This window comes from Sus scrofa, chromosome 9, assembly GCF_054392235.1.
Source record: "Sus scrofa isolate SSC_HxYL_T2T_F1_AM1 chromosome 9, Sscrofa_HxYL_maternal_Yorkshire_Landrace_v2.0, whole genome shotgun sequence".
NCBI lineage: Eukaryota > Metazoa > Chordata > Mammalia > Artiodactyla > Suidae > Sus > Sus scrofa.
The window spans coordinates 4,308,191-4,334,683 of record NC_139391.1 but is presented as its reverse complement, the minus strand read 5'-3'; the positions used below and the strand labels follow the sequence as shown (position 1 = coordinate 4,334,683).

At 41.7% G+C, this 26,493-nt stretch overlaps 4 protein-coding genes across 7 annotated transcripts in view; 3 read left to right on the top strand and 1 right to left on the bottom strand.

Annotated features, from left to right (window-relative positions):
- Window positions 1-25,852, top strand: part of LOC100624506 (olfactory receptor 51Q1-like) — a 46,533-nt gene extending 20,681 nt beyond the window's left edge. The window contains exons 1-5 of one of the 4 annotated variants that reach the window (XM_084974997.1): window positions 5,706-5,983; window positions 9,761-9,982; window positions 19,184-19,353; window positions 21,321-21,415; window positions 21,974-25,852. In XM_084974997.1, the coding sequence (XP_084831123.1) occupies window positions 21,998-22,945 (948 nt within the window). In that variant the 5' untranslated portion in view covers window positions 5,706-5,983; window positions 9,761-9,982; window positions 19,184-19,353; window positions 21,321-21,415; window positions 21,974-21,997 and the 3' untranslated portion in view covers window positions 22,946-25,852. Of the gene's footprint in view, window positions 1-5,705; window positions 5,984-9,760; window positions 9,983-10,401; window positions 10,507-19,183; window positions 19,354-21,320; window positions 21,416-21,973 lie in introns of those variants that run through there. The other 3 variants (XM_084974996.1, XM_021102673.2, XM_084974995.1) reach the window with 3 other exon arrangements.
- The window catches only part of LOC146399674 (olfactory receptor 51Q1-like), a 49,584-nt gene that overhangs the window by 16,884 nt on the left and 6,207 nt on the right, over window positions 1-26,493 (top strand). Inside the window, exons 2-3 of the mRNA XM_084974992.1 lie at window positions 19,184-19,353; window positions 21,321-21,415. The gene's annotated coding sequence lies outside the window, so the exon portion shown is untranslated. The remainder of the gene's footprint in view (window positions 1-19,183; window positions 19,354-21,320; window positions 21,416-26,493) is intronic.
- LOC100511826 (olfactory receptor 52J3-like) lies at window positions 3,850-4,785 on the bottom strand. Its single transcript, XM_013989471.3, has one exon. The coding sequence runs from the start codon at window positions 4,783-4,785 to the stop codon at window positions 3,850-3,852; it is 936 nt and encodes a 311-aa protein (XP_013844925.3).
- On the top strand, window positions 13,683-14,636 carry LOC100517723 (olfactory receptor 51I2-like). The gene has a single exon (XM_084978202.1). The coding sequence runs from the start codon at window positions 13,683-13,685 to the stop codon at window positions 14,634-14,636; it is 954 nt and encodes a 317-aa protein (XP_084834328.1).

The following is a 26,493-nucleotide window of genomic DNA, read 5'->3' as shown; positions in this document are numbered from 1 at the left end:
AATAGCCAAGACATGGAAACAAATGTCCATTGGCAGATGAATGAGTGAAGAAGATGTGCTATATATACACAATGGAATACTACTCAGCCATAAAAAAGAACAAAATAATGCTGCTTGCAGCAACATGGATGGAACTAGAGACTCTTATACTAAGTGAAGTCAGTCAGAAAGAGAAAGACAAATACCATATGATATCACTTATATCTAGAATCTAATATACAGCACAAATGAACCTTTCCACAGGGAAAAAAAAAATCACGGACATGGAGAACAGACTTATGGTTGCCAAGGGGAGGGGAATGGGATGGACTTGGAGTTTGGGGTTAGTAGGTCAAACAATTGCATTTTGAATGGATAAGCAATGAGATCCTGCTGTATAGCACAGGGAACTGTATCTAGCCATTTGTGGTAGAGCATGATGGAGGATAGTGTGAGAAAAAGAATGTGTATACATATGACTGGGTCACTTTGCTGCACAGCAGAAAATGACAGAACATGGTAAATCAAGTGTAGTATTTTTTAAAAAAAGAAAACGTATAAAGAAATTACGCAAGCATCTACCTTTAGAGAAACTTAAAACATGTATTATAGTGATAATAACAATACTATTTACAGGTAACAGTAGTTGTAACAGTTGTAACTGTAACATGTGAATCATACATTTGAGACTTGAAGTAAAGATCTGGTCCACCCGGTGGAAGGAATTAAAAATGAGTCATAAGTGAATAGAGCCAAAATCCATGGGACAAGCCAAAAACCCTTTTCTGTATATGCAGCTTTATGATCAGATGTAAAAGTGTGTACATCTTTGCCGGATAGCAAAGTTAGCCTTGAGGGAGGCAAAAACTTTGTGAAAGGATATGTGGTTCTTACGAGTTTACATATCAAATGCCATCGTCTAAGTTACTGTTTTCCTGGCAAAACTATTCTCACTCATAAATGTTGGAGAGTATTATTTTATATGGAAAAAATAATGATTCAGTCCATTGAAGAAACATTTTTCATTCAACAAATATTGAATACTTTTCTTATTATAAATTAGACATTACGATAGTTGCTAGTGATATAAACAGGAACAAAATAAACTTGAACCACATTATACCAGGATTTGGTAAAGCTGATGAAATGAACTGTATGAAATTTATGTGACTCGCATCGGTAAGGACTTTGGTCCAAAGAAATAGAAAAAGTTATAGTACAGATATGATCTTACATGCGCTTAAATTATTTTAACTGTATTGAACACTTGAAAAATAAGTATACACTTTACATTGTATATGGCCATATACCATATACTAAAATTAGAGTTATTTTTTTTTAGTGTTTATATACTCTAAATAAGAGTGTATAAGGCACTCTTGCGATATCTTAGATCCATCCTTCTGGCCAGTAACACGCTGACAGCAATCATGAATCTGATCGTGCCGAGGCCGTGTTCTCTTTCCATGACACGGGAGAACAGCGTCATTCCTCCACCCTGTGGGCCTCTGGCTCTGCCAGTGTAGACGCAGGAGGTTCCGTAAGGCTGATGCGTTTAGATGTCCTTCTCAGAACATCGCTCCTCCTCTTGTGTTTGGACGTCCGTGTCCTCACGTAACACGTGTGACATCTTCAGATGAATGCACGTTGACCTGCCCTTTTTTTTTTTTTTTTTTTTTTTTTTTTAAGGTCTCGTGCTTTTAACAGTTCTTTCTTGTGGTCTTGAGAAAATTAAAATGTACAGCACGGTACATACACCGTTTCAGTGAGGAGTATCCTGTATGCTGCAGGTGGCTAAGGAAGAGAAACTAGTTCTGACTCCACAGCCAAGGGTTTAAATAACTCACCTGTATTGCATGGTTAGATTCATATAGTGTCGGAGATATATTGGCCTTAGTAATTGTATGCTTTAACAGATAGTTGGGACAAAAAAATAATATTAGCTATTATTTCAGGTTTTCGTGAGCTTGATTAGAAGAGTTAGTTGAAACTACTCTTTTTTAAAGACATGTTTTTTCTTTACTGTTTTATTAATTTGTGCTGTATATTTGTGTATTTTGTATGTTTTTTTTAACCTCAGAACAATGTTCTTGAAGGATTATTTTCACCCATACTCTGTATGATTTGCTCTTATATTGTTTTCTGTGTTATCATATTTTTATAGAATCTACATGGCTGAGAGCTGAGTTCGTAAGTATGAGGCAGTGTTACAGTACCTTTTCAATACTGTTCTACTGGGTCGTTTTTGTCTGTGTCTTGAATGCAAATGAAATCAAAATGGAATCTAGAGATGGCCATATATTCTGTAATTAGGCCAATACACATCTTTAGAACAAGAGCTCCACTTTTTCTTGAGGTGTTATTTATAAAAAGTTTTATAGATAGAGATGAAATTTACAAGCGTACCAGGAGGCAGGTACAGAAGTTTCTCACTCATGAGAATACTTTGGGAGATTGTACCGCAGTAAACTATGAAGATAAATTTAAAAACTGAAATACATCAACAGTGTGAAGAATTATTCAGTCTTACATGTGCTTTACCCTCACATGTTACTATAAATTCATTCTACTCAAAGTGAAATCCACATGACAAAGAACTGAATATTCATTCCACACTTAGATAAACACATTGAAAAATGCATTAAATGACTTTGTCCAGGTGTTTGGGAAGACTCGAGAGCTTTGGAGCTTTACCATCCCTGAGGAAGTTGGAAGTTAAAAATCTCCCACACTTAGGTCCAGCACTGTATTTTCAGATAACATATTCTTGTTTTTTATTTCAATTAATGGGTGAACTACATTCACGCTGCAGGGGTGAAAATCACACTGTATCTTTCGGTTTCACCCCCTTGGTGCTTTAACATGTGTTGTCTCCTAAACTGGGTTCAAAGCCAAACGTGGACACATCCATCCCCGTGACAGTTAGATTAGAACATCCGTTATCTCGCAGCTGCACTGTTACCTGAAGAGCAATGTCCCAAAGAAGCAAAACCAACTGACTCTTGTTTACCGACATCAGTGGCAAAGAAGGGGATTCTGCTAATCCTAAACTCTGCCAAAAAACCCCGCAGATGTCAGGCTCCCGAAGTTAGGACGTGGGCTCTGTGGAGGCTGCACAGACGACTGGCAAAAGTTAAGATCACTGCAGCCCTTAATTCTATGTTTCAATCTGTAAAACCAGGTTTCCTTTCTTTAGAACACGCATTGCATTCTCAGGGGTCCTCATTTATTTTACATTCACCTGGGAATAGATTGATAGTCAACACTTAAATTATTTAAATCATCCTTTTTTTTTTTTTTGAAGGGGGAAGTGTTGATTAGTTTTGCCATCTTTTTGAAATGTTTCCTTAATATTATCTTCAGGAGGTAAGACAGAGGCAGTATCATGGAGAAGGTTCCTTGAGAGACGAAACAGGGAAAATACAGAAGTGGCCCTTGAAAAGAATATTATAGGACTATGCTGTACTCTAAAATGTATCTGAATGTTCACAATAGAGTATTGGAATAGGCTTAGACCAGTAGTAAATTCACAGAGAATTCTATTTCACAGCAAATTTAATCAGAGGAACTCCCAGAGATTGAATTCTAGGGATCTATTTGGTCTCTTTTCCTTGAATGTAATAAACTACCATAGTCAGAGGCTGCCCATCAGTAAAACTAAAAAGAATTTACCAAAAGCCTTAAAATGGGAAGTATTTCAAAAGGCTTGGATTATCTGATCAGGGCGTGTCATTTTGGGGCTCCGGTTACTGTTCGGCTCATGTGGGAAAATAAACCGGCATCTTCTTATCGAATATTAATGTGGAGGTGGTGTCAGTATCGTTGCTATATGCAGATTTCACACCTAAAGATCACCGAATGGAATGTTCCTTACTTGCCAGTCAACACTCGAATCACGCACTCTCTGATTTGCTTGGTCCTTACCCCATAGATGACAGGGTTGAGGGCAGGTGGAAGTACCACATAGACGTTGGCAACAAGAATGTGGATGTAAGGGGGTATTTTTTGACCAAATCGATGAGTGAGGAACGAGAAGAGAGAGGGTGTGTAGAAAACCAACATGACTGCAGCATGGGAGCCGCAAGTGCTCAGTGTCTTGTGACGTGCATCTTGGGATTTGAGGTGGAAAACGGTATGAAGGATGTAGCCATAGGAGATTCCAACCAGTATGAGGAAAAAGACAAGGAAGGAAGCAGCAAAGAGACCATAGATGGCATTGATTCGAATGTTGGCACAAGCCAACTTGGCAATGCCCATGTGCTCACAGTAGGTGTGGGCAATAATACGGGCATCGCAGAAGGGCAGACGGTAAACGAGGTACACTATGGGTAGCGTGAGTGTGACTGTGCCCAATACAATACCAAGTGCAAGCCCCAACAGGACCCAGACGGTCAGGATGGTGGTGTAGTGGAGTGGTGCACAGATGGCCACGTAGCGGTCAAAGGCCATGGCCAGCAGGACTGCAGACTCCATTCCTGTGAAGGTGTGTATGAAAAACATCTGGGCCACACAGGCTCCAAAGCCAATTTCATGAGCATCAAACCAGAAGATACCCAACATACGTGGCACTGAGGTTGTGGAAAGGGCCAGATCTGTGACTGATAGAATGGCCAAGAAGAAGAACATGGGATCCCAGAGAATCTTCTCTGTCCATATGACTGTCAAAATTGTGACATTTCCAATAAGAACCATTAAGTAAAAACAAAAGAAGGGCAGGGAAATCCAGGCATGGACAGTCTCAAGCCCTGGGATTCCCAAAAGAAAAAATGTGGATGGGTGGAATATGGTTATATTCTGATGGGACATTCTGGATGTGGCTGGAATAGGAGAAGTTACGGTCCATTCCTACAAAGAAAAGAAGGGGGGAAAGTACACAAGAACAGTTTCAAATGATTAGTTTTTCTCTTATTACAGTGCAAAGAACCAGCGATACTGTTTCCTGTCTGTTTTATTTTCCTGACGGAACCAAAAGGAAGGTGCCTGATTGACACACTTGATTCCAAGGGGTAGACCACTTATGACCATTAATAGTGTAAGCAGTGCTGAGAGGTGATATAATATCCTCTGCACTTCTGCACCAAAATATTCTGTACTTGGTACTTTTTTCGTGTGCAAGGACTGGTATCTGGATTAATATGAGAAGCAAGGACTTTGCAAATTGAGGATGTTGAGGATGTAGCAAATGTAACAAATCACTAAGACAAAATGTATAGATGCACAGCCATACTGATGTAAAGAAACAGATATAAAAGCCATGCACATGATAATAGACTATATCCCAAATGCCTTCAGTATTTTTCATTTAATACGAATTGTCATGTGAATTCAAATTCAAAAAGTCACCTATCAAACCAACAGGTGTTCCTCACTAAAGCATTTGATAAACCCTTGTAGATAAATAGCATCAAACCTTAAGCCAAGACAGGTACAGACATTGAACAAGCAGCGACCAAGTTAAGACCCCAAACATTTCTTATTAAAGCATCGTGAATCCCTTTGTCCTTCGATCATGGTGGAACATACAGCAAACATGAGAACTTGAGGTTTTGACCTGTTCTTGTATACAAGGATGACATTCAAGAGAGACAGAGCAGAGATGTTAAAATAAAGAGGTTGGAGGGAAAGGCTAATCTTGGACCTTGCTCTCGCAGGTCAGGGATGATGAGCAAAGTTTACCCTTTACCCTGAGAAATATGCAGAGGGTCCTACCCCATCTTCTGAGAATTACATTTCAACCCAGAGAAGCAGACAAAGAAAGGAAAGAAAAGGAAGTTTAGGAAGCAGTAGGCATGAGGAAAGAGAAGGAAGAGGAAAGAAATAGTAGGTTGGATGGAAAAGAAGAAGAAGAGAATGATGGAAAGAATGATAAAAAAAATCTCTGCCGCTCACTACGTTTAGGGTGAGAATGGAGACTATAAAAGTCCCTCCATTGTGACAAACGTATTTTCTTCAGCATCTTTAAGAACACTGGCAAGCTGGCTAATCAGAGGTGCTCTGGCCGTTGGTAAGAAGATACCTAACTTCTCTTTCAGGACTGTCCATTCTCTGCTGCCTCCCTTGGTGTCTGTTTTTTCAGCCTACTTTCAGAAAAGTTTCTTCCTAACTTGAATTTTTCTACTGCCATGAAATGCTATTATATTCACAGTCCTGCATTTTTCAGAAAGAATAGGAATTGTTAAATATTAAATCAATCTCCACATTTCCTATCACTGACTAACAGGTAGTGACTATGTCAGAAATAGCCATTGAAGACCCCACTCTTGGTTGGTGGTCTGTAGAGCAGCATCATGGGGGCTGCACTGTACTCCTGTAAGAAAATCATTTCAACTTCTCCCTTACCTCTGCGCAGAGATTCTGCCTAAGGCTCCCCTAGATTCCTTGGTCAGTATATAACCTGTCTCCAGCAGGGATGGGAACGAGAGTGTCTCTGTTATACCTACCCCTGCGAATAGAGTCTGTGCCTTCTGGCCCACAGTCTCCGAAGGGACCATTCTGAAGATAGTTCCATGTTCCCATGGGCCGTAAGTTTTAAGACTATGATCTCAAAGTCTTTTTGGAGCAGGTTGGAATTCTGCTGCAGAAAACAGGAAGTGGAAGAGAAGCAGACATATGGGAAGCAAAAGGCAGGAGAGATAGACATTACTACCAAATATAAATACAGAATACGCACACAAAATGTATGCAGGGCAGTCAAATGAGTGCAGTTCTGTAGGGTGGTCTTCTTAGATATTATTCTATAAAACCAGGCTAAGGTATTTCTGATGCATATGTTTCCCTTTCATATACTCATGAAGTGAGTTGATGCACATGCAGAGAACACGCATTTCCACCCAGGACAGGTGGTAACCTAATCTAGCATCCTTCAGTATTTTGCCGGCTGTTTTGTTGTATGTGTCAACTTAAAAAGCACACACTCTTTAACCTAGAAATTCCAATTCTTAGCACTGCCCTAGATTCATTCCCGTATGCTTGTTTAGGGAAAATAAGAATTTTCACTTAACCAAGTAATTGCCTTTGTATCGTTTTATTTTTTCAATGCCTCTCTGGTCCAGTACATTTCAAGTTCAATAAGGTATGGAGGGTGTCTCTTTTCTTTACTATGTACCCCCAGGGGTCCCTACAGTGCCTGGAATATACTAGCTACTCTATCAGTATTTAGTGAATGTAGAATTAACTGCTGAATGAATTTATACAGATTGACATATATTTCCATAGCTCTGATGTTTATATCACCCAAAAAGGTGAAATGGATAATTTCTTACTTCATCAGGCTTTATCTGGATTTTTTTTCTAATCAAGGTTACTTTTCTCTTAATACATTTTAGCTACTGATTAAATAAAATGGTCACTTTATGATTTTAATCTAAAGATTAAAATCTCACTCAGGAAGTGGGGAGGAGGTTTGGGTTGAGCTGATAGTAATATATAATGTGATATAATGTAATATAATATACAGGCATATTTCAGAGAGATTATGGGTTTGGTTCCATACCACCACAATAAATCAAATATCACAATAAAGCAAGTCACACAAAATTTCTGGTATCTCAGTATATAAGTTATGTTTATACTGTAGTCTATTGTTTGCAATAGAATCAGGACTGAAAAATAGTTAATTTAAAACATTTTATTACTAAAAAGTCTAACCATTAACTAATGGTTAGACTTTTTTCAATTTTTTCTTTTTTTTTTTGCTTTTTAGGACCACACCCTCAGCATATGGAGGTTCCCAGACTAGGGGTCCAGTTGGAGCTACAGCTACTGGCCTATGCCACAGCCACAATAACTTGGGATCCGAGCCGAATCTGAACCTACACCACAGCTCTCAGCAACACTGGATCCTTAACCCACTGAGCAAGGCCAGGGAGTGAACCTTCATCCTCATGGAACCTAGTTGGGTTCGTTAACCACTGAGCCACGAAGGGAACTCCTAATTTTTTTTTTGCTGGTGGAGAGTCTTGCCTCACGTCGATGGCTGCTGACTGGTCAGGGTGATGGTTGATGACAGTGGGCGTGGCAGTTTCTTAAAATAAGACAGCAGTGAAGTTTGCTCTGCCCATTGACTCTTCCTTTCACAAATGATGTCCCCGTAGCAGTCAGGGCTGCTTGACAGCATTTTACCCGCAGGAGAACTTCTTTCAAAATCGGAGTTGATCCTCTCAAACCCTGCCTTTGCTTTATGAACCAAGGTTATGTCATAGTCTAGATTCTTCACTGTCATTTCAACAACCTTCCCAGCATCCTCACCATGGGTAGAGTCTATCTAAAAAAACCAGTTTTTCTGCTTATTGACAAGAAGTAACTCCTCATCCGTTAAAATTTTATCACAAGATTGCAACAATTCAGTCGTATCTTCAGGCTCCACTCCTCCACTCCTCATTTTAGGAGAAGCTAAATCTACCACATCTGCTGTTACTTCCCCCATTGAAGTCTTGAACCCCTCAAAGTCATCCATGAGGGCTGAACCTTCTTCCAGACTCCTGTTAATGTTGATATTTTGACCTCTTCCCATGAATCAAGAATGTTCTTGAGGGCATCTAGAATGGTGAATACTTTCCAAAAGTTTTTTTCAATTTCCTTTGCCCAGATCCATCAGAAGAATCACTATTTATGGCGGCTTTAGCCTTACAATATATGTACTTTAGAAATAATAAGATGGAAGAGTAGAAATTACTCCTTGACCCATGGGCTATAGGATAGATATTGTTAGCAGGCATGAGAACAGTAGTACTCTTGTGCCCTCCTCCGTCAGAGTTCTTGGGTGAGCAGGTGCTTCATCGAAGAGCAGTCGCACTTTGAAAGGAATCTTTTTTTTTTTTTTTTTGAGCAGCAGTTCTCAACAATGGGCTGAAAATATTAAATAAACCATGTTGTAAACAGATGTACTGTTGTTTTGCTGTTCCATTTGCAGAGCTTAGGCAAAGTAGATTTAACATATTTTTATATTGTATTTTATTTAAATACTTTATTTTTATTTATTTTTTTCCACTGTACAGCATGGGGACCGAGTCACACATACATGTATACATAATTTTTCCTCCCATTGTTGTGTTGCGATGTAAGTATCTAGACATAGTTCTCAATGCTACACAGTAGGATCTCATTGTAAATCCATTCCAAGAGCAGTAGTTTGCATCCATTAACCCCAAGCTCCTCATCCCCCCCCCACTCCCTCCCTCTCCCCCCAGGAAGCCACAAGTCTATTCTCCAAGTCCATGATTTTCTTTTCTGTGGAAATATTCACTTGTGCTGTATATTAGATTCCAGTTATAAGTGATATCATATGGTATTTGGCTTTCTCTTTCTGACTGACTTCACTCAGTATGAGAGTCTCTCGTTCCATCCATGTATCTGCAAATGGCATTATGTCGTTCTTTTTTATGGCTGAGTAGTATTCCATTGTGTATATATACCACATCTTTCTAATCCAGTCGTCTGTCGATGGACATTTGGGTTGTTTCCATGTCTTGGCTATTGTGAATAGGGCTGCAATGAACATGCGGGTGCATGTGTATAATATATTTATTTTATTACATTTATTTTTCCAGAATATAATTGTCCTATAATAGTTATAATAATGGCAAACCCTTATAGTTCATTTTTTATAAGCCATACACTTTTCTAAGCAATATATATATTTATCTAGAACTATAATGTATAGATATTTATATTATAGATAATTACTGCATATAAATTATCTCATTTTCATAGTAGATGCATACTATTATTATTCTCATTTCACAGAGGGTCTGACGCTGTACCCTTGCCTGTTTCCTGTAAGGGTCCCTGGATACTGAAAAGGGTGATGCAATTACCCGGGTAATTTCTCCTCAAGGAATCTAAGTCCCACTCCCTCCTCCCACTCCCTGGAGCTGATCAGCCTACAAAGAAGGGAGCAGCACCCCAGCCCTAGGACCAGGAGAAGTCGATGCCAAGGTGACGGGGGGTTGCCGACGTGGGCTCCCCATCCCCTCTTGATGGTCAGAGGTCAGCTCTGCTTGTGGTGAGTGCTCAAGCCCATGAGCCCCAGCCCTGCCTCTTGGAGCAGCTTCCACAAAGGAGGCTTCACTCTATCTCACAGTTAACCCTCTGGAGGTTTCCTTAGTCAGCAGTCAGGTTTCTAGCTTCCTGAGCCCGTGTGACAGGGTGAGACGAAGTATTTCCTAGACTTGGTGGCCAGTGAAGCACAAAACAAAAACTCCAGACCCCCTTGGATTTTAGAAGTAGCTGAGCCATCATAAGGTCTTGAGTTAGTCACTCGGTGCATACAATCTTGTTTATATTCTCAGCTGTAACGTAGAAAGTTCTAGTGCCCTTGTTTTCCTCAAAGATGTGTTTTGAGTTGATACAACTCAGGCACTCAGGCAATGACCAAAAAAAAAGATCATTGTTGACAGAAGTGTGGGGACAAAGTCTGACTCTGAATGAGGCCTTCTGAGAATGCCCAAGCAAGGAGGCAGCAAGAGTGGGGGCCACCACATCCAATGCCTGCTAAGATCTCACATGATTTCAGGGCCACTCTCCGAGGTGAGTAGCCGCATCTCTGTCTTTAAAATGATGAAACGAAGCTCCGCAAAGCTTAGGCAGGTCCAGGTGAACTGCACACAGCTTCGCCTCCAGTTCTGTCCACTTCCAAGGATGTGGTGTGAACGGGGTCACAGTCCCCTCTTTCTGCAGATCCGTCGTGTCTAACTACAGTGGACTCTGAACTAAATGATGTCTTTTAACCTCTCCCAACCTGAAACCCGCTGTCGTACAAATCCCAAACACAGGGGAATGATTGCCTTTCGAGGTCTTTGAAGAAAGTGTGAGCCCTGTTTGCCTGGGAAGGCGAATATACTCCTGGAAAAAGCCTAATTCCTCCGGTCTCAGATGAAATTCTCTTTCTGAGGAAAGCATTTCCTTACACATAGAATCAAGGGGCTTTTTCCCTCACAGTCCTTCTCATTATATTCCAGCCTTGTCTTTCAGAGTCACACGTACCCTAGCTGTAACTAGCGTAGAGAAAAGACCTCGGGGCCTGTGGGACTATCTCTGAGTATGTGAGGGCCAAGTAGGTTCCTTGGCTTGGGGCTGAACAGTGCAGAGAGGATGCACTGAGCCGGTGCAGGACTCTGTGATGCCAGGGAAACAAGGCCGTGCTGGTCGACCAGAGACGTGCGGGGTAGAGAAGACCTTAGTAATGCCCAGCGGGTCACGGGAAGATCCCTGTCGGTTCAGCGGTGGCTGCATCGAGAGGTCACCTCGGGGAAGTTGTTCAGCCGGGATGGAGACATGCGCGTGTGCAAATGTAGGAGCAGGTGTGTGTGTGTGCACACATGCACATGTAGGTGAACGTGTTGAAAAAGACCCGCAGAGGTCCTCCCTACCCTGTCTGGCCAGAATCCCATTGCTTTTCCTGTGCTGCCCCTGACAGTACGCAGCTTCAGACATACCCAGTCTGGGGAAGCGGGTTTTCTCCTTCCCTCCCTGGCCTTCCTGTCCTGCCCAGGAGAACCTTCCTTGAAAGTCTGTAAAGGTCCGTTGTTGTTGCAGTGCCTTCAGAGGTGTGTCTGAGCTGCTGCTCCAGTGGATCAGGTGGTTTCTCTCTGAGGACCGAACTGAAATTGTCTATACCATTATCGTTACCAAAAGCGGGGTCCGGCTGCGCCTCACTCTAAAGCCAATAAAGAGTCAAGGTGGGCAGAAAAGAAAGTTTGGCTTATTTTGATTGCCAGCCACTGGGGGGAGGGTGGGCTCCTGCCCAAAGCTGACTGGCCCTACGGGCACCCAGTCAACCTGGGGGCAAGAGCTTCTGTAGGCAGAGGGAGGGAGGTACTGAAACCATGTATCAGATCTTAAATCTTTGTGTTTTGAAATAAGAGCCTTTTCCCTTAGCCTCCCAGGCCTCCCCTCAGTCACAAAAGGCTGACTCAGGAGTTAATGATTAGGAAATACTGTTACAGCTAAAAGCTAGTTAAGAGTCTCCATTATGTTATGTCCTGCTTTGGCCCACTAACGTATTATTAATGTTTACTTTCCAGTTAAAGTTACATTGCACATTGCACAGTCTGGCTTTTCACAAATGGTCTCTTCCTTACTTTACTGCTGTCTTTGTCTGATGGTTACTTTCTAGTTACAGTTATATCACACCTAGCATTTTCTTCTGTAATTGAAACACTCCCTGACACCCCTTCCCTGTAAGCAATCTTCGTTCCAGAGAAATGGTTAAGGGACAGTAACCCTGAAGACAACCGGACACCATCACTGAACCTACTGACACTGGATTCGGTGACTCTGGAGTGATCTATGCATGGAGGATTATATAGACACCTGAATCAATAACCCTGTCTTCTAAGCTAAACCTACAAAACCCCTCGCTAGCCCTTCTCAAGACAGGACACAGTTTGAGGCATTAGCCCACTCTGTCCTCCTTGGCCTGGCAAAGCAATCAAGCTGTTCTTTCTGTTTCACTCAAAACTCTGTGTCCAAGACTTAGTGGGCGCCGGTGCACAGAGGCTGCTTTTGGCTACACCGTGGGCAGAAACAGCACAGTCAGCCCTGACGCTCATATTGAGGTTGGTCATGTGATGGTCTGGTCATTGCGTTTTGTAAAGTACAGTTAATCTTCGCTTCCAGGATGGGTCTGTTCCCATGTCCTTGAGCCCATTTCTCAGAACTGTAACAGCTAATGTCATGGCTACAATCTGGTCACAATGCAGTTAACTTCTTCTCCCTGGTGGGGGTTGCAGTATCTACAAAACAGCTCACAGGAGGTGGCTCAGAATATTATCCATTGCCCTTGAGCAGGAAGTAAAAGTCCTTGACTCCTTAACTTGGCTTAATGACTAAACTATTACTGTTTGGTCTTGTCTGACTCTTTTCCTTTGTGTCTACATTTTCTCATTTCTCTGGTTAAACTTCTTCTTTGACTCAAGTTTTACTACGGACAAAGGCAGGCAGAGGGCATGGGGAGGGGAGGCCCATAGGGGGTTCTGCACCATTTCAATCATAGCAGAATATTTTCATGAGCCTTAAAATCTCCACACAAATCTACCAACCTTGGTTCCTACCTCATTCTGTCCTTTACACGGAATTTGTTCGGGAGCTTCCTCAAAGCCCAGAACAGCCAAATCCAGGGAGGGTCCAAACTCCATTATTTTCTAGTTTAACTTTTTGGTCACTTGCTCTGGGCTCTGGTCACTGTCACTTCTCAGCCTTGCTTTGGAACTCAAATGTTTATATATCTATATTAGTTTATCAGGTATTTTAGCTGCCTTTATATACTGAGTCATTGCCTTGTATCTATATATATATTTACCAATAATATCTCTGCTCATCTGTCCCTGACATTATTCCATATCTTATGCTGAGACTGCCTACACATATTTGTCTCCCGAGCAGCTTTCCAGACTCAGACATTTCACACCAGGACAGGGCATCCATTTCTCCTTTAGCAGATTCAAGGTGCAGAACATTTTCCTGGATGATTTTCTATTAACCTTGAACTTGCCTCTGATGGAGACTTTAACTTCCTTAAAACTGTGAGCATCCTGATGGTGGCCATCGCTCAATTTTCAGGCATGAGACCTTGGCCTCCTGAATCTGTGACCTTTGTCGTCTTCTTCCTCAGTGTCCAGGAGGCTTTCTCCACGATAATGTCGTCTCACTGGACTATTTTTAACTTTCAAGGTAGCACTGATCTTGTGGAAGGTGACTTCGACATGAAGAACGCCAACAGCTCTTTGGCGTTCTTGCCGACAACCTTCATTCTAGTCGGCATCCCGGGGCTGGAGACAGAGCACACCTGGACACCCATCCTCTTCTGCTTGATGTACTTCATCATCTTCCTTGGGAATGGCACCATTCTCCATGTCATCAGGACAGACACGGCTCTACACCAGCCCATGTACTTTTTTCTTGCCATGCTGGCACTGGCTGAGGTGGGTGTCTCTGCATCCACTCTGCCTACCGTGCTGGGCGTCTTCCTTTTGGGCGCCACAGAGATTGGTTTTGATGCATGCCTTCTCCAGATGTTCTCCATCCATTCCTTCTCCATCACGGAGTCGGCTGTGCTGCTCACCATGTCTGTCGACCGATTCATGGCCATCTGCAATCCACTGCGCTACACGGCCATCCTGACTGCGCCCCGCATTTGTGGCACAGGCGCTATTATTGGGCTGAGGAGCATTATACTCATGGCCCCATTGCCCATGCTCTTAAGGCGCCTGCCCTTCTGTGGCCATAATACCCTCTCGCATTCCTATTGTCTCCACCCCAACCTTATCCATCTACCTTGCGGGGACATTTCTATCAACAATATCTATGGACTTTTCATTGTCAGCTCCACTTTTGGGCTAGATTCGCTGCTCATTGTGGTCTCCTATGGGCTCATACTCCACACTGTACTGAGTATTACCACGGGCGTGGGGCGGAGGAAAGCCCTCAGCACGTGTGGCTCACATGTCTGTGCCGTGCTGGCTTACTATGTGCCTATGATTGGCTTGTCTATGGTGCACCGCTTTGGGCACCATGCGCCCCCTTGGGTGCCCACCACGATGGCCAGTGCTTACCTCTTCTTCCCATCTATTGTCAACCCCATTGTTTACAGCATTAAGACCAAGGACATCTGTCGTGGCATTGCCCGAATGTTATCAGAGAAGAGAGCCAGAGTTTAGACCAAGGGCAAAGGAGAAAGAGACTTTTTCTATAATCATGAGTGGTCCCAGTTTGCGTGTTATGCAAATGATGTTACCTTAAAATTTGGTATCTAACAGGAGGTTCTCCGTAATCTGGCTGTTAACAGGAGTACAGGTGCAAGAGGAGATGGACGATGTATGACAGAACAGTATAAAGAATTGATGTTATTTTAAAACATGTTGTGTGACAGGTTTTTCATCACTTTGCATAGGTAGAGCAGGAGTGCAAGAAGAATTTTTTTTTCTTTTTTTCTTTTTTTTTTAATAATTTTTTTTTATTTTCCCACTGTACAGCGAGGGGGTCAGGTTATCCTTACATGTATACATTACAATTACATTTTTTCCCCCACCCTTTCTTCTGTTGCAACATGAGTATCTAGACATAGTTCTCAATGCTATTCAGCAGGATCTCCTTGTAAATCTATCTATTCTTTTTTTTTTTTTATAATCTTTATCTTTTTTTTTTTTTTATTTTCCCACTGTACAGCAAGGGGGTCAGGTTATCCTTACATGTATACATTGCAATTACAGTTTTTCCCCCACTCTTTCTTCTGTTGCAACATGAGTATCTAAACATAGTTCTCAATGCTATTCAGCAGGATCTCCTTGTAAATCTATTCTAAGTTGTGTCTGATAAGCCCAAGCTCCCGATCCCTCCCACTCCCTCCCCCTCCCATCAGGCAGCCACAAGTCTCTGCAAGAAGAATTATTTATGAAACATAACCCCCACCCCATAAGGACAAAGTAATCAGGAGTTGGAAGATGTCCTGAGAAAGTGTGCTGAGCCCTCTGCTCTAGGCAAAGAGGAAGTGAAAGGGATGACATTTGTTGAGTTACTGGGACCTGAACTCAGTAGCCAGAGGACACCCTGAGCAGCTCAGAGGAGGCCTCCAGTACCGGCTCTGTTGTGGCATTCACCCATTCTCACCAAGGCTCCCACCTGGGAGTCCCAGAGATTATAAATCTTGTTCATTATGCAAATTCTGAGGGTCTCCCACCCGTGACACAGAATCTTTCAAAAAGGCAAGCATCTCCCTGTGGATATTAATATTCTCTGTCTAATTGGATATTCCTTTGGAGATATTTGGAATAATGTAAACATTCTACATTTATATTTTTAAGGAAAGGAACTAAGACTTTTGAGATGGAAATGTATACTAAGCAATTTGTATTACTCCCCACAACAACCCTATGAGATAGTTTAATGCAATTATTATTTTTCAGATGAAAACTGATGCTTGGATACCGTAAGCATCGTGCTTAAATCAACACATTCAGGAGCTAGCCCTCCAGCTTCTAAACTATTAACCCTTAAACTGTACTGTCCACTAAGAAGGAACTGCAGTTGTGTGGAGCCTCTTAGTAGTCAGTCAGGTATAATTAATTGAACACGCTCAATAGGTCAGGCACAAATCAATCTCTGTTCATTCGTTCCACAAATCTAGACCCTACAGATAAGGTGGGGACAAGAGAGACAAGGTCCCTTCCTTCATGGAGCTTAGAAATAATTTTTTCTACCACTGCAGAGTTCTACTCTCTATTTCCTGAAATGGTATTTTTTTACATGATAATTTTTATTTTTTTCCATTACAGCTGGTTTACAGTGTTCTCTCAATTTTCTGCTGCACAGCATGGTGACCCAGTTACACATACATGTATACATTCTTTTTTCTCACATTATCATGCTCCATCGTAAGTGACTAGACAGAGTTCCCAGTGCTACACAGCAGGTGAAATGGTATTTAGAACCAATTTTAAATAAACTTTGTAACACTCTTATACACAAATAAGCCTTTTAGATATGGAATTAATTTTTAAATGGTTGCTTGTGTTCTACTTTGTAGGGATGTCGAAAATAGCCAAAGATTTTTTTTTAAGTTAACGCTATGACTCCACCACAAGGTTTGTAGATTCTGACCTAGGAATTTTCAGTCACCTATAACTCTCTAACTCTCATAGCCCTCTGACGAATGGTAGAACTCTGCAGAAAATACTGAATTAGAAATATCAAGTGAAAGCAAGCAGATACACCCCCAGGAAGGGGCACACAATAAATGACCAGAGATGAGAGAGTGGTGATTAAGATAGCCTAGAACTGAATTTATGAGATGTAGAACTTAAGAAAAAAATTGCAAACTAATGAAAATAAGATGGAAATTCCAGAACTAAAAATAACTGAAATGAAAGACTCATTGGATTGAGTTGAATCGTATTAGACACCATTGAAGAAAGAATCCAAGACATAGGAAAATATTTTAGAATATATCCAAGCTATACAGAGTTGAAAGCATAAAGCATATAAAAATTTTAAAGAAAATATAAACTTATGTATGGCATTTTCTGGGAGAGTTAAGTGCACATGTCATAAGAGCCACAGAAGGAGAGTATCCTGAGGCAGAAGGAATAGTTGAACAATATTTCTCAAAACTGACATATCTTAGCCAAAGATACAAACAGCCCTAGGCACCTCATAGTTATACAGCTGAAGAACAGAAATAAAGAGAACATATTAAAAGAAGTCAGAGAAAATAAAGACATTGCCATCAAGCCATCATATTTTCAGTATGAAGAATAGCAACTCTTTTTCTGATTTCCTAGTAAAAAAATAAAGGGAGGAAAAAAAAAACCCAACGGAGTGATGTCGTCCACCTACTGAAAGACTGAATACTGTGTGCATTCTGTACCCAGAAATCGCATGTTACTAAAAACAAGGGTGAGATGAATGGAGAACTCACTAACTGTAATTGAAGGGCTGTCATTCAACAGAGCCTGTGGCTGCAAGAAGCTTCTTTGTGTATTTATAATTTAGATATGTACAGTTTTATCATTTCCTTCCCTATGAATCTTACCTGTTAACAGTCTCAGCAACTGTGAAAGTGTTCTTTCATCATATTTTTGCCCGTCAATGTGTTCTAATACTTCTGGATTTTGATAATATGGGGAATAAAAAACTATCTCAATTTGATTTCAGTTACTTTCTCTTCCAAGTGATAGTGAACATCATTTCATATAATCATGGAATATTTATATCTCCATCTCTTTGAAATGTGCTTATCTTCTGTATCCACTTCCTCTTAGGTCAGAAGTTAGCAGATTTTTTTCTGCAGAGGGATAGAGATAAATATTTCGGGCTTCGTGGCCATATATCTCTTTTCAGAACTACTCAGTCCTGCCATGATAGCATGAAGTCAGCCATAGACAACTTGGAAATAAATGAGCATGAGTGTATTCCAATACAACTTTACATGTGAACACTGAAATTTAAATTTAATGTAATTTTCATGTGTCGCAATGTCATTGACTTTTATTTTTTTAATCATCTAAAAAACTTGAAACAATACTTATCTTGTAGGCCATACAAAAACACATATACTTAGCATCCTATTTCTTTAGACCGTACCAACTAATCTCTTATAAATAATAATGAAATTAACAGATTTCCCATTACTTCTGTTTACCTTACTTTTAAAACATTTTATTAGGGAAATATTCAAATATAGATATAGATCTATACCTAGGTAAAGGGAATATGATTTTAAAAAGCTGATAATCTTTTCATTCAACCTCAACTTTAAGAATTATCTGTATTATCAATACTGACAATTTAGACTTTATAGTGATAAGCATAATGTTGAAACTTTATATTTCAACTTTACATTATGTCATTTCAGCCTTAACTACTACAGATGGAGTAATCACACATCTAATTCCACTTCCCAAATGTGTGCAATACTACCCACCAACCAAATTGTGTTCTTTGTTTAATGTCTACCTTGTCAGGATTTATAGCTTTATAGTCTGCTCCGTAATCAATTTGTTCCTTTTGAAGCAGTTGCAATGGTATAGAGGTGGAACTTCCTGAAGCTAAAAAAAAAAAGCCAAAATGCCAAATAAGCCAGTCACAGGAGGAATCACAAAGATGAGCCATATTTGCAAAAAACCCTGTGCCTGTGGTGGTGGAAAACAAGAGATAGTCACAGTGAATATTTAAGCAGCTGCTGATTTCCACTGTCTGGAGAGAAGTATCATCTGAGTAAAATCATAGATAACCTCCTAGGCCAGTTATCTCTAGAGACTTCCTCCTGGGGAAGACATAGAATACAGTTATATTGAGGCTAATACCTGTAAGACGCTAAGAGAAGCATCTCATTTTGCCTCTGAGACGTCTGAATCATCAAGAGATCTGGAATGCCTTCCTCAATCTGCAAACTGTATCCAAACTGAGTTTGATCACACTCAAGATGACAGCAGCAAAGGGCAACTTTGTTCCAACATACTTGTCCCTCTCAAAACTGCATAAGATACTTTAGGGAGAAGAAGGGGATCTAATAGCACTGAAAAAAATAAAATAAAAATAAATAAAAAACCTGCCAGGATTTGAGCTACGTCTTTTCCCCATCACCTAACAAAATCTTCCCATTTTGAGCCAGCTAGCTCAATTGTTGGTACATGTTGGTACCACTCAGGAACGATGAGCTACTGTTATATTTATTATAATTGTTATTTTTCCTGGTTCTGTCCCTTAGGGCATCAGGTCTCAGAGGACAATCTTCATATTCCCATAAGATTCTTCCAGAAGTTTCTTCATCAACCAGCTGCATTCCAGCCTGGGGTCTTCAGGAGCATAAAATCACACTGAGCCACAGAGCAGAGCAGAGGAGCCCCAGAGAACTCGAAGGAACAAGGAAGCACAAAGGTAGGTCTGGACGGCTCCACTACTGTTTGTATCTTTCCTTTACGCTTCTACAAATGACCAAACGTCTCTCTGATTAGCATGTTCTTTAGAATAAGTTTCAAATACCTCGACTCTATGAAGCATGTTCATTACTATTCAGGGCTAAGAAGTTTTAAAAACCTCCTGTCTTTGGTTTTTGTTTAAGTTATAAAGGACATTCTAATTCCTATTATTTACTATTTTATTGGCGACCTCTCATGGGCATTGGCAGTTTCTCTATGGTGCTGATGCTTCCATTATGTTTTGTTTCGAAATGTTTGCCTACATTCCTTTTTCTTGATCAGATTTGCTAGCAGGTTTCAAATTACATCGATCCTTCCAAAGACATAGTTTTTGAATGTTTACCTTTTAAAACATCTTTCTCATGGAAAAATTCCAGGCAGTGCCTGTTTTGGCATGACAGTGGCGAACCCGACTGGTATCCTTGAGGATGTGGGTTTGATCCCTGGCCTCACTTAGTGGATTAAGTATCCAGCGTTGCTGTGAGCTGTGGTACAGTTCACCAGTAAGACTAGGCTCCTCCATTGCTGTGGCTGTGGTGTAGGCAGCTGCAGCTACAGTTCAGCCCGTGGCCTGGGAACTCCCATATGCTGCACATGTGGCCCTAAAAAAAAAAGAGAAAGGAAAAATTCCATCATTTTCTTTATTTTCCCATTTCCCCTAATTTTATTTTATATTATTTTCTAAAATATTTTTTGCATGGGGTGGTCAGATAGTAACATTTATTTATTCACCTATTTATTTAGGCTGCACCTGCTACATGTGGAAGTTCCCAGGCTGGGGATGGAACCCATACCGTATCAGTGACCGAGCCACAGCAGTGACAATGCCATATCTTTATCTGCTAGGCCACTGGGAAGATTCTGTAATGTTTATTTTTTAAACAATTTTTATTTTATATTGGAGTATAGTTGATTTACAATGTTATGTTTTATTTCTTGAGGTTAATGATTTTCTAGAGATTCTTATATTGGTATTTATGGCCACTTTAGAGGGAATACAAGTAGACTCCATGAATTCTAGGTGCTCATTAAATGCTATGTGTATTGCCTCACAAGAAAGCTCACAGTTTTTCTTCTCTGTACACTCCAACGTTTAGTTACCGTTCATTTACTCAAAGTATGTTCATTTTTAATTTAAAGAATAAAAATCTCCCTTCACCCCCAGGGGGCAGTATAGTTTCCCCTTTAGAATACGTTGTCGACTGAAACTGTCTCCCATCCCTCCTATTAATTCTCTTCTCGGACCACTTTAATTTAGCTTCTTGTCCCATCGCTCTAGTGAAATGCCTTTCCAAAAGGTTACCCCTGGCATTTACATCCCTCACTTGAATAGAAGCTTTCCAGTATGTGTTTTACTGAAGGTCGAACAAACACTAAACTGTGGCACCACTGCCTTTATATCCTTGGCCTCTGTGACTCCCCTTCCATTGCTTTCTACAGACTTCTATGAACACTCCTTCACTATTTCCTTGGCTTTTTCTTGACATCTACCCTATTGCTAAATTTTTCATTCTTTTTTTTTTTTTTTTTTTTTTTTTTTTTTGGTCTTTGCTATTTCTTTGGGCCGCTCCCGCGGCATATGGAGGTTCCCAGGCTAGGGGTCAAATCGGAGCTGTAGTCACTGGCCTACGCCAGAGCCACAGCAACGCGGGATCCGAGCCGCGTCTGCAACCTACACCACAGCTCACGGCAACGCCGGATCCTTAACCCACTGAGCAAGGGCAGGGACCAAACCCGCAACCTCATGGTTCCTAGTCGGATTCGTTAACCACTGCGCCACGACGGGAACTCCAAATTTTTCATTCTTTAATAGAGCTGTCTTCAATCTTCTTCTTTCTTCTCCTAAATTCTTGCCTATATTATAACATCAACTTCTAGGTTCTCAGCTATTACCAATATGCCAAAAACTCCCAAAACTCCTTACAGATGTCCGTTTTGCTTGGATCCTTATGTGTCTGCCTGGATACCATTTTTCTTGGAGAGGTTTTATGAACATCAAACTCAACATCCACAGACCAGAGGTATGATCTTACCCCCAGTCTCCTCCTACTCCAGTCAATGCTCCAGATAAAAGTAATTGTCACCATAGTCCCTAGAGTTGCTCAAACAGCACACTGGGCCATACTTCACTTTCTCAAGAGTAGCCCCATTTAACCGAACAGAAGAAAGAAGTCAGTATCTTATTTTTCTGTTTGTTGAGTATAAGATTAACTGAAGTAAGTCTGCAGATTTGGTTACTGGAGAGTTATCTGAAATACTGCTGAGAGAAGCTTGAGTTAGAAAAAGCACGTAACTAAGTTTATGTGCCCACATACATGTATAAAAGAGCTGGTGGGAAATGTATTAAAAAGATTGCAGGAAGCATAAAGCTAAATTTGAGGACATAGCATCAGGCATGGAAGTTGAATAAATAAGGTCATTTTAAAGAAAAGTGTATGTGGCAAGAGGACCGAAGCTTCTGCTGTTCCTGCTCTGCGGTGTTAGAAAAACAATCCAGATACATATGCGGGGTCGAGATTTACTGATAATGTCTCTCTGGCCATGGAACACCAATGAAATTCTTATTAAAAAACACACAGGTTCTAGTTTTGCATTGATCAAGCATGTCTGAGGGGACTAACAGCACCCAAGAGCCCTTCTCCTTCCTCCTCACGGGCATCCCTGGGTTCGAGAGCGCCCACGTCTGGATCTCCATCCCCTTCTGCTGCCTCTACGCCATCTCCATGGTGGGAAACGCCAGCATCCTCGCGGTCATCCGCACAGAGCCAGCCCTCCGCCAGCCCATGTACCTGTTCCTCTCCATGCTGGCCCTGACCGACCTGGGGCTCACCCTCACCACTCTGCCCACGGTCATGCCGCTCCTCTGGTTCGACGTTCGCAAGATCAGTTTTGAGGGCTGCTTTGCCCAGTTCTTCTTCCTCCATGGCTTCTCCTTTATGGAATCTTCAGTCCTGCTGGCCATGTCCTTTGACCGCTACGTGGCCATCTGTCGCCCCCTGCATTATGCCACCATCCTCACCAGCCAAGTCATTGGCGGGATTGGATCAGCCATCCTTTGCCGCTCTGTCCTGGCTGTCCTTCCCTCCCTTCTCCTCCTCAAGCGCCTGCCCTTCTGCCGCTCCCACCTTCTGTCCCACTCCTACTGCCTCCACCAGGATATGATTCGCCTGGTCTGTGCGGACATCCGGGTCAACAGCTGGTATGCCTTTGCTGTGGTTTTGCTCATCGTTGTGATGGACCCTCTGCTCATCGTGCTCTCCTACACACTCATCCTGAGAAGCATCCTGGGCACAGCCTCCTGGACAGAGCGGCTCCGGGCTCTCAATAACTGTCTGTCCCACGTGCTGGCCGTCCTGGTGCTCTATGTTCCCATGGTCGGGGTGTCTATGACTCATCGATTTGCCAAGCATGCCTCTCCACTGGTCCACGTTATCATGGCCAACGTCTACCTCTTGGCCCCTCCTGTGATGAACCCCATCATTTACAGTGTGAAGACAAAGCAGATCCGCCAGGGCATCTTGCACCTGCTCTTCCAGAGGAAAGTGCGCTAAGGACTGGAATTGGGATGAATGGGGGTGATTTTATCGTGAAAGTGGAGGTGAGCGCAGGGAGCAGTACTGTCAAAAGTGTAAGGAGCTTAGAGGTGGGAAGGAGTAGTTGTTGTATGAGAAATATCCAGTGGAAATGAATAGAATCATAATTCAAAAACTAGAAATTAAAAGACGTAAGTTTTTAAAATCCCGTTTTATTTAGTTTTTCAGGAACCTCCCTGCTGTTTGCCATCGTGGTTGTACCAATTTACATCGCCACCAACAGTGTAGGAGGCTTTCTTTTTCCTCACAGCCTCTCCAGCATTAGCTATTTGTAGGCTTCGTGGTGGTGGCCATTCTAATCCGTGTGGGGTGGTACCCACCGAGTTTTTCATTTGCATTTCTCTCCTGATTAGTGATGCCGAGCATCTTCTCCTCTGCCTACTGGCCATCTCTGAGTTTCTCTTTGGCCAAATGCCGTTTTTAGGTCTTCTGCCCATTTTTTGATTGGGATTTTGTCGTTGTTGTTGTTGTTGAGTTGTATGAGCTTTTTGTGCATTTTTGAGATTAAGCTCGTGTCAGTTGCATCTTTTGCCAAGATTGGCCCCCCTTCTGTGGGTTGTCGTGTTATGGTTTCCCTTGCTGTGCAAAAGCTTTTGCGTTTACTTAGGCCCCATTGGTTTATTTTTGTGTTTATTGTCATTATTCTAGGAGGTGGATCAAAAAAATGTTGCTGTGATTTCTGTCAGTGAGCATCCTGCCTAAATTTTCCTCGAGGAGTTTTGCAGTATCTAGTGCCTTACATTTAGGTCTTTAATCCACTGGGTTTATTTGTGTGTATGGTGTGAGAGACTGTTCTAATTTCATTCTTTGCAGGTACCTGTCCTGTGTCCCCAGCACTGCTTATTGAAGGGACTGTCTTTCCTCGACTGTATGTTCTTGTCTCCTTTGCCATATATTGCTTGGCCCTAGGTGCTTGGGTTTCTTTCTGGGCTTGCTGTTCTGCTTCAGTGGTCACTGTTTCTGAGGTTGTTCCAGGACCCTGCTGGTTTGCTGTCTGTAGCTTTGCAGTATTATCTGAAGTCGGGGAGCCGGAATCCTCCAGCTTCATTTTCCTTTCCCATGTTGCTTTGTCTGTTGGGGTCTTTTATGTTTCCATATACATTTTCAACTAGTTCGTTCTAGTCCTGTGAAGGATTTCATTGGTAATGTGATAGGGATTGCCTCTGTGGATTGCCTTGGGTAGTGGAGGCATTTGGACAGTGTTGATGCTTCCAATCCAAGAGGATGGTACGTCTTTCCATCCGTGTGTGTGGCCTTTGGTTTCTTTCATCGGCGTCTTAGAGTTTGCAGAGTACAAGTCTTGTGTCTCTACAGGTAGGTTTACCCCTGGGTGTTGTGTTCCTGTTGATGCAGTGGTAAATTGCAATGTGCCCTTAATTTCTCTGGCTGATCTTTCATTCTTAGTGTACGGAAATGCAGTTGATTTCTGGGTACTGATGTTGTACCCTGCCACTTTATCAAATTCATCAATGAGCTCTAACAGTTTTCTGGCCGTGTCTTTAGGATTTTCTGGTTAGAGCATCATGTCTTCTGCAAACAGGAGTAATTTGACTTCCTCTTTTTTTTCTAATGTGGATGCCTTTTACACCATGTGAGACAGCAATCCGACGCCCAGGCACATATGCTGGCACAACTCGAATTCGGAAAGATACATGCCGCCCTGTGTTCATTGCAGCACTCCTCACAAGAGTGGAGACAGGGAAGCAAGCTGAATGTCCACTGACAGGTGAATGGGTTAAGAAGATGTTGTAACTGAATGCACTGGAACACCACTCAGCCATAAAACAGTGTGAATTCACATCCTTTGCAGCCACATGGTTGCAACTAGAGATTCTCATCCTTCGTGAAGTATGTCATAGACAGAAGAACGCACACGTATATATGCCAGTAGGAGTTATAAGACAGGCATGAATATATGACTGGGCCGTTTTGCTGTAGAGCAGAAATTGGCACAAGATTGTAAATCGACTATAATTTAAAAAACAAACTGTTTACCCTCCAATAGTCAAATGACTTTGACGAAATAAATATTTCAAAATATAATTCGGTACATAATTCCAGTTCTGCTTTCTTCACAGAAGAAACATGTTTTTACGTATATTGTAAAATGCAAGATTCTGCTCTCCAATCTCAAGATACTAATTAGTTCATATGGTTATTTATTGCACCTGTAAGGTTTTCATGCTTTCATAAATAATTCCTCAGCAAAGGTCAGCTGTTTCATTCAGTGTACATGCACAATTAAATGGCACAAGCCTCCAGCTGCCCCGTGGCTGTCAGCATGAGGTCTCTGGGTGCACTGGTGTGACACAGACATTCCACGATGACAACGACAATCAGCTGATGCTTCACTTGTTTTGCCCAATTGATGTCTTCATTCCACAGTAAAAAACATCCCCATAATGCAGCTAACAAGTTGTTAGGCCCATGGAAAGAAAGGTTTTGAGAGAAGGAGTGCCCATCGTGGCTCAGTGGAAAGTAATCTGCCTAGCATCCATGAGGCCCCAGGTTCAGTCCCTGGCCTCGCTCAGTGGGTTAAGGATCCAGCGTTGCCATGAGCTGTGGTGTAGGTCACAGATGTGGCTCGGATCCGGCGTTGCTGTGGCTGTGACATAGTCTGGCAGCTGTCGCTCTGGCTTGACCCCTAGCCTGGGTATTTCCGTATGCTGCACATGTGGCCCTAGAAAAGGCTAAGGAACACCTTTTCGCAAATTTTGTCCTCACTAAACGAGGAAATAATGAGTTGAATGAGTTTTATTCTCATTTAAAATGATTTCCTCATCATTCCGTTCCAGAAGTGAAGGTTATGTTCCAAAGAATTTGAATGATGTCAACTGTAAGTATAATAAAATTATTTTCCAAAAACTATTGTATGTGCTTTACTTCCTTTAGGAAATAGCTCCAAAAATCCCACTCTTGGGCATATATCCAGACAAAATTTCCTTACAAAGGACACATGCACCTGCATGTTCACTGCAGCTCTATTCACAATAGCCACGACATGGAAACAACCCAAATGTCCATCGAAGGATGATTGGATTAGGAAGATGTGGTGTATATACACAATGGAACACTACTTAGCCATAAAAAAGAACAAAATAATGCCATTGGCGGCAGCAAGGATGGAACGATTTAGAATCTCTTACTGAGTGAAGTAAGTCAGAAAGAGAAAGCCAAATACCATATGATAGCACTCATATCTGGTATCTAATATACAGCGCAAATGAACCTTTCCAGAGACTAGAAAATCATGGACTTGGAGAATAGACTTGTGGTTGCCTGGAGGGAGGGGGAGGGAGTGGATTGGATTGGGACATTGGGGTTAAGAGATGCAAACTGTTGCCTTTGGAGTGGATTAGCAATGAGATCCTGCTGTACAGCACTGGGAACTATGCCTAATCACTTATGATAGAGCGTGATAATAGGAGAAAAAGGTATGTATATGTGTATGTGTAACTGGGGCCCCATGCTGTACAGTGGGGAAAAAAATTGTGTTGGGGAAATGA

Bases quoted from the DNA above. Each gene is read 5' to 3' on its own strand.
- LOC100511826 (XM_013989471.3), bottom strand. From the start codon at position 4,785: ATGTCCCATCAGAATATAACCATATTCCACCCATCCACATTTTTTCTT.
- LOC100517723 (XM_084978202.1), top strand. From the start codon at position 13,683: ATGAAGAACGCCAACAGCTCTTTGGCGTTCTTGCCGACAACCTTCATT.